General features: G+C 35.5%; 3 protein-coding genes across 3 annotated transcripts in view; 1 reads left to right on the plus strand and 2 right to left on the minus strand.

Moving 5' to 3' along the window:
* LOC108738263 (prolow-density lipoprotein receptor-related protein 1) overlaps positions 1 to 7,375 on the minus strand; it is a 37,015-nt gene that overhangs the window by 21,881 nt on the left and 7,759 nt on the right. Inside the window, exons 2-6 of the mRNA XM_025977636.1 lie at positions 6,177 to 6,797; positions 4,769 to 5,587; positions 3,692 to 4,633; positions 2,984 to 3,499; positions 2,426 to 2,508 (exon numbers count right to left, since the gene is read on the minus strand). Of these exons, the coding sequence (XP_025833421.1) occupies positions 2,426 to 2,508; positions 2,984 to 3,499; positions 3,692 to 4,633; positions 4,769 to 5,587; positions 6,177 to 6,797 (2,981 nt within the window). The remainder of the gene's footprint in view (positions 1 to 2,425; positions 2,509 to 2,983; positions 3,500 to 3,691; positions 4,634 to 4,768; positions 5,588 to 6,176; positions 6,798 to 7,375) is intronic.
* LOC112905368 (cytochrome b-c1 complex subunit 7-like) lies at positions 990 to 1,484 on the plus strand. The gene has a single exon (XM_025977613.1). The coding sequence runs from the start codon at positions 1,098 to 1,100 to the stop codon at positions 1,428 to 1,430; it is 333 nt and encodes a 110-aa protein (XP_025833398.1). The 5' UTR covers positions 990 to 1,097; the 3' UTR covers positions 1,431 to 1,484.
* On the minus strand, positions 1,593 to 2,710 carry LOC112905367 (proliferating cell nuclear antigen-like). Its single transcript, XM_025977612.1, has 2 exons — positions 2,337 to 2,710; positions 1,593 to 2,280 (listed from the first exon to the last, which is right to left on the minus strand). The coding sequence occupies exons 1-2, from the start codon at positions 2,555 to 2,557 to the stop codon at positions 1,719 to 1,721; spliced, it is 783 nt and encodes a 260-aa protein (XP_025833397.1). The 5' UTR covers positions 2,558 to 2,710; the 3' UTR covers positions 1,593 to 1,718.

Consider the following 7,375-nt stretch of genomic DNA (forward strand, 5'->3'; position numbering starts at 1 on the left):
AGTCTCTAAAAACATGAAATGCAAGAGTCCAGAAGATGATCCAGAAGTGTTGCAGATCGTTTAAAATCAAATAAGTGTTGGGAAAGTGAAATTCAGAAGTTATAACTATAAGAAACCTGTTTAGTGATTTTGTGAATTTCACTGATAACGGTGTTAGAATAAAATTCATTGTATGTTCAACCAAAGTACTCACCCTGGGGGTTTCGGCTCCACAACAACTCCTTCTTCAAATCCCATGAAGGACTTCGAAGTTACATCACCCCCGGACGACTCAATAAGTTCCCTAGCATTTTCTCCAGCGACAATTTCTCAAAACTTTTTGATTGCTGGAAGTTGGGATAACAATGTCCGTTGTTGGGAAGTGGAACAAACTGGAAAAACTGTAGCAAAAGCTATGCAAACATGTGGGGGACCTGTTTTAGATGTGTGTTGGAGTGATGATGGCTCAAAAGTTTTTATGGCTGGTTGTGATAAACAGGCCAAAGTTTGGGACTTGGCAAGCAATCAAGTTATGCAAGTGGCTCAGCATGATGCTCCAATAAAGAGCTGTATATGATAACTTTTTTCCTTCTGATCATGGACATGGACATGGTTCCCATACTTCTGAACATTAAAATGAGTAAAGCAAAAAGTGCTATATAAATTATATGTTAAATATGTAGTCTAAATCTAAAAAGGAATGTATTGTATAAATATAAAAATGACAGACTAACTTTTACTATTATTTATCAATTTTAATTTTTAAAATACAAAGAAAAAGATTTCATTAAAAAATCGTAAAATATGCATGTAATGTAATAGTGATATTTAATTGAGTCAGCTGTCAGTTCCTATATTCATCGCCTGTTTCGTTCAAGATAAATGAATATATCTTATTCCATAACATCATAAATTTTACTTATGCTCTATTTCTATACTTCTGAACTATTATCTATGCTTCTGAAGTTCTAAAATGGTTCTAAACTATGCTTAACCTAAAAAATAATAGAATTTAGAAGTGATTTTAAATTGACATTTGTTCAGTGTCTGGTTATGTAAGGGGTGTTTTTTAAGGTTGTTACAATAAAATAGGACTACTAAACATTTCGTAATTAAAAATGTCTCTCGGTTTTGTACAACGACGATTTATGAGTAGTGCACTTCAAAAATTTGCTTATAATTTATCAGGATTTCACAAATATGGTTTAATGAGAGACGATGTCCTTTTCGAAAATGATGATGTTAAAGAAGCTCTACGACGCATTCCACAGAAGGTTATTGATGAAAGAAATTACCGAATGTTAAGAGCCATGCAGCTATCATTACAAAAGGAAATTTTGCCAAAAGAACAGTGGACAAAACTTGAAGAGGATAAATTATATCTCACTCCAATCGTGGAACAAGTCATCAAAGAACGCAATGAACGAGAAGAGTGGGAAAAAGATCATTAAATTAAAGTAGAAAACTAAAAAGTAGTCCTTAAAATTTTAGTAAAACATTAATTTATGGATGTTTAAAATAAATTCTTGTAAATAATCAAATTATTTTATTTCTATCTGCACAAATATCTTTCAGTGTAATAAATTTACAAAGGGGATGAAATGTATGATAAAACAAAAAAGACAATGAGGTGTTTGTGCTATTTTTTTAAAAATATATTTGCTTAAAAAATAAGTTTGGGAAACTAAACCTAAAAAGTTAAAATAATATGTAAATGCACTTACAATCTACCATTTACATTAGTTTTCATCATCTTCAATTTTTGGAGCCAAATAGTAACGAATATAACCCAATTCTGCAATTTCATATTCTACTACCAAAGGAACATTGCTGGACATGGACAGCTGCACTCTTGGTGAAAGCGGTGTAGCCTTTGTAAATGAAATTAAATACTGACATGCAAATGATAGTGAAACAGGTTCTTGCATTTCAATAGAGACAGATTCTTCTTCTTTATCAAAATTATTAGTTTGAGCCAACTTCACATTAGCACTTCCTACATCACCAGAAACAGAGAATTTCACACCTTCCTTTGTGCAGCAAATCAATACTGTTTCACCAAATTGTGCCAAATCCCTCACAATTCGTGCAAATTCTACTGATGGCATGCGAATTACACATGAAAAGTCAGTTTCAGGGATACCAAGGTGTTCTTGGTCCAAGTTCATGAGCTTCATTTCATAGTCAGATATTTTTTCTTGTTTTTTTGATTCAAATACAAATGTAACGGTATCTGCATCATCCTGAGCCTTAATTGTAACTGTATCATCGTTGTTAGCACATTTTAATATCTTGCTCATACTAAAATAAAAGCAAATGTTATGGAAAATGTGAATAAAATTATTGCACAAACTAACCTGGCTAAGTTCATTCCCATTGTAAGGCTTCGATCACATCTGTATTTATCAAAACCGTCTGATCGTAAAGTTAAGGATACTAAACTAACATGTGAATTATCCATGGCCTGCAATTGTATGCCTGAATCAGAACAATCAAAAGAGGCCTCATTCAGAAGTTCTTTAACCGCCTCTAAAACTTTTTTTAAAGTTGCGGCACTAGTAAGTCTTGCTTCAAACATTTTAATAAGTGAACCAAGTATAAAATACGAATCAAATATGCAAGTAAAATAACAATTTTACAGGCTTAAACGGTGTGATATATGAACACCTTAAAACATACGAGTAATCTAACCTTTTCGATTAACAAAGTAATACGAAAACAAGGATCACAAAGGCGCCAAAAGGTTGAAACTTGGCGGTTGAATAAAAACTATTACATCGAATTTTTATTGTATCTAAAATAGAAAATGTGTCTAACACAAACTAATTTTCGACGTTATACTCACAATGATGCGCGATTTGCTCCAAACATATTCTCCATAGATAGTCTCTAAAAACATGAAATGCAAGAGTCCAGAAGATGATCCAGAAGTGTTGCAGATCGTTTAAAATCAAATAAGTGTTGGGAAAGTGAAATNATTGACGTATGTAATCTGATCACTTACCACAATCAATCTCATCACTGTTATCTCCTGCTCCACAATCAATAACGCCATCACACTTCCAGCTAGAGGGAATACATCGCTTGGTGGTAGCACAAGAAAATTGACCAGAGAGACACTGATGCCGACAATTTTGCGGATCTTCGTCAGTCCCGTCAAGACAATCCTTATCACCATCACAGACCCAGTAGTTCGCTAGACAGACCGATCCATCACAACGAAACTGATTTGGAAGGCATCCTTTATTATTGCATGGGCCGTCCGTCAAGCTAGACTCATCCGAACCATCGGGACAATCGGGCAACCCATCACACACGTTCTTAATTGATATGCACGTGCCGTTTGATTTGCAGGCGAACTGATTTTCGTTGCAATTTGAAGCTGCGGGTGCATGCTCATCTTTCACGCATGTACCACCTTTAGAGGTATAGGTTTGCGAACAAGCACAAACGGCACCGTTTGGTGTAGACAAACACAACTCAGTACATGTATGATTTCCTATCTTACAGTCGTTGACGCCTGTACGGATTAATACAAACAATAATGTGAAAGATTTAATTTTAATTGTTTAAAAGAAAAAGAGAAAGAAAAAACATAAGAGTTTGTAACTGAAAAAGTTCTCTGACTAATGCCAAGGCTTAAAATACTTAAGCACCATATGAAAGAAAAAATACTGGTTCGATCAAACAAAAAAAAAAATAATAAACTTACCCACTTGTGATTTAGGATCAAACATTTTGATTAGGTAAAGAGGCCCATTGCCATCAATGACTGCTTCTACCGACTTATTGTCTAGATGAAGTACCATCACGTTTCCTTTAGCATATTCAGTGAAATATAGAGATCTGTTGAAAAGAGCTAAACCAAACGGACTTTCCAAGCTTTCATTCAACTCAATCCGTCTATTACTTCCGTTCAAATCGATGCTCTCTATTCGTTTCAAATGGGCGTCGCTCCAGTACAATTTCTTCTCCGTTAAATCAATTGTTAATCCGGTAGGCCAATGAATATTTTCACTAATAAATTTCTCTACGTGCGTACCGTCCATCCACGCACGATATATGGAGCCATTGGTTGGAGAGAGGGGATACCAGTGGGCCCAATACATCATTCCCCGTTTCGGATCTAAAGCTATCGATAGAGGATGCATACTGGAATTTTTAACTAACACTCGATGCCATGAATAATTTGTTAAACTCAATACATTTATCGTTCCTTGGCCATCATCCGTATAATACAGATTTCGTCCCATCCAGTCAACCGCCAGTCCTTCGCATCCTATCAACCCTTTGTTCAAAATTGTAGTTGGAGTGTCATTGTTGATCGTGACGAGTTCAATTGTCAGTCGGTTCATGTCGAAATAAATTATCGCCTTTTCGTCAGCAAAAAAGTCCATCGCAGCCGGATGTGAGACGTTGGTGACGGGAATGATGACATCTAGTTTAGTTTTCGTTGAGACGCCTACAATGGACGCTGGTTTGCTCTTTGCGATTAGGAGAAATGTCGCGGGCGTTTGTAACGTACACTGACCGGTGGGCGTCGGAAGATAACCGGCCGCACAAAGACAGGTGGCCACCGCTGCACCTGCACGATTCCAATTACTAACACATATGTGCGGACAGCCGCCGTTGTTGTTACGACATGGATGAGCAACTGAAAATTAAAATAACATTTTAATATTAAGGGATAATGATAATATAAGAATTATTATGATTGTTTATAACCACATAACATCATTACATATAAGAATATTTCAAACATTTTGAAGTATACATGTATATTCCTTACCATCAGGTTGTTTTTGTTTATGAAACACATGTAAATTATAAGGTCTCATAATATTTTCGACAATAGTTTTTTCCTTTTTCGACACCTTATCTAGTTCAAGAATGCGGTCGTTGTGCCAAGACGACACATACAGACGATTTTCAAAAACGCTGATCCCATACAAATTTTGAGCGGAAACACCTTGTATCACCGTTTTTCTGTTTTTGCCGTCATTGTCTATTCGTTCAACGTAGTCCAAATATGTATCGACCCAATAAACGTGTCCCGTTGCATAATCTACAGCCACACCGTACGGATAAACGATTTTCGTCCTGACTAGTGGTGTGCGTTCTGATCCGTCCATGCGACAACGTTCAAGCATAGGAGGCTCGTGGTTCCACTTGGTAAAGAACATATAGCCCCGTGTAGGATCTAGGGCCATTGCTCGGGGCTTATTTAGTTCGTTTTCCAATATAACGCGACAATGCTTTAATAAATTTGTACAAAGTACCACAATATCCCTGTTATCGTCCATGAAATACCAGTTGCCAGAAATCCAGTCTAAAGCAATCTGTTGGATCGATTCAACGTCAGGAAAAATGCTTGGCTTGCCAAATATCCAACGTTTTGAGAAATCATCCACGTCTGCGCATGCAAACGACGCATTGCTTACGTTGTGATGTATGTAACATATTGTACGGCCTTGGTAAGAAAATTCCAAAGCGTTACTGTTTAATAGGCTCATAGATGAATTGCCTGGCCACGGCTTACCATCAAGAGTCACCCTATTAATACTAGCTTTTGTCGTGAAAATTAATGAGGGGGGCTCTGTTTCTGGAACTTTAAAAAAGATGTGTTAATAAAAAATTGCTTATCTTTAGATGAGATTTGTAAATTTCTCCTACAAATGAAGTTAGATAAAAGTCGATTTACACGTTCCCGAACTTGATTTTTGAGAAAATTAAACAAATATTGTATATAAAAGAAATTATAAGGGGGTGTCAGCACAGGGCAAAGTAGTATTATGTAGTTAGTATCAGCAATTTCTTATGCTGGAGTGTACGATGTGTTGCATACCTATTACAAACAATTCCTTTAAATTTAATTTTTCAAACAATTTTTTAACACAAGGAAAATGATTAAACAAATTGTTTACAAAAGTGAATTTCAGCCACTCGAAGCAATGGTGCTAACAGTTTCGAACTTAGTGACTCAGGGGGAAAAACTAGTGTTATTAAAAAATTTTCTAGGCAAACCGTTTTTCAATTATGAATCAAAACTGCTCGTTCGTTATTCGTGAAAATAAGCAAGATTGTTTTTACAGATTGTTAACATATATTAAAGTACTACCAAACTTATAGGTCATGTTGTTTTGGAAATATCAAGCTTGTTTTTCACTAATGTACGACTCCCGTTGCAAAGTACTCACCATTAATAGCTATACAATCGGTTCCTTGTTTGACATAACCAGCTACACAAAAACATTCAAATGATCCAACTGTGTTCTTGCAAATTTGTGCACACGAGTTTTCTAACTGACATTCGTCAGCATCTACACATGCACTCCCATTTGGTCTATAACCATCGGGACAAAAACACATAGGTCCCTTAAGGGTGGGTTTGCATCCAAAACGACAATGTGCCTGTTCGCATTGCGTTTTATTTAAACAAAAGTCCCATTCATCACTATTGTCAGGACAATCCCCATGGCCGTCACAGAAAAGGCGTAATGGACGACATTCAATTCGGTCACCACAACGGGCTTCGTTCCAAGAACAAGACTGTTTTTCATGACATTGCTTTGGATCTTCATCGGACAGATCGGGCCCCAATAAGGGATGTGTTCCGCAGTCTTGTTCGCCATCACACATCCATCCAATTGGAAGGCACTTATGAGTCAAGCGACATTGAAACTGTCTTATACGACACGTTTGGAATTCGCAATTTCTCTCATCACTACCATCCTTGCAATCGCTGTGGGAGTCGCAGCGCCAGTGGTCAGGAATGCAAGTTTTGTCGTCGCACTGGAACTGCACCGACGAACACGTTTCTAAAAAAAACAAAAATAATAAATGATGTTTTTTTAACAATCAAGAACATTCATAAGTAATGCTGATACAAACATAAATATTGCAAAAAAACATTGTTTAACAATTGGAACATTCCAAAGGAATACTGAAAAGGAATCTTATCTTACCAGAACAAATTAATCAGGAGTTCCAAAAAAAGTCAGTCTGAGTCAAAATTAGCAATTTTACTGAGTTATTGAAAATAACATACACTCAAAGCTAGGCTAGCATCTTTTAAAATGACATGGTCTAAAAATCTTAAACCAAAATTTTCTTAAAATTAGTATATTTTATTTTGGATCTATACTGACTCATAACTTTTGTTACTTTTGTATTTTTGCTGATATATAATGAAATTTTAATTTTCATAGTAGGTAAGATAATGTTCCTTTTCTCAGATCATACCATAAATATTGTTTGATATCTATACTATTTCTAATTATGTCTTCCAATAAATATTATATCATATAATAATAAATGTTGTCCGATTATATTATACCTAGAATTTAACAATTATACTTCTAGTAAAAATAGTAATTCAAAATGAAAAAAAAAAAAC

The sequence above is a fragment of the Agrilus planipennis genome, unplaced genomic scaffold (assembly GCF_000699045.2).
Source record: "Agrilus planipennis isolate EAB-ADULT unplaced genomic scaffold, Apla_2.0 scaffold25, whole genome shotgun sequence".
In the NCBI taxonomy this organism is placed as follows: domain Eukaryota; kingdom Metazoa; phylum Arthropoda; class Insecta; order Coleoptera; family Buprestidae; genus Agrilus; species Agrilus planipennis.

Coding starts and splice junctions, on each gene's coding strand:
- LOC112905368 (XM_025977613.1), top strand. CDS start 1,098: ATGTCTCTCGGTTTTGTACAACGACGATTTATGAGTAGTGCACTTCAA.
- LOC112905367 (XM_025977612.1), bottom strand. CDS start 2,557: ATGTTTGAAGCAAGACTTACTAGTGCCGCAACTTTAAAAAAAGTTTTA. Junction 2,281..2,336: donor ATGGGAATGAACTTAGCCAG/GTTAGTTTGTGC, acceptor CTTTTATTTTAG/TATGAGCAAGATATTAAAAT.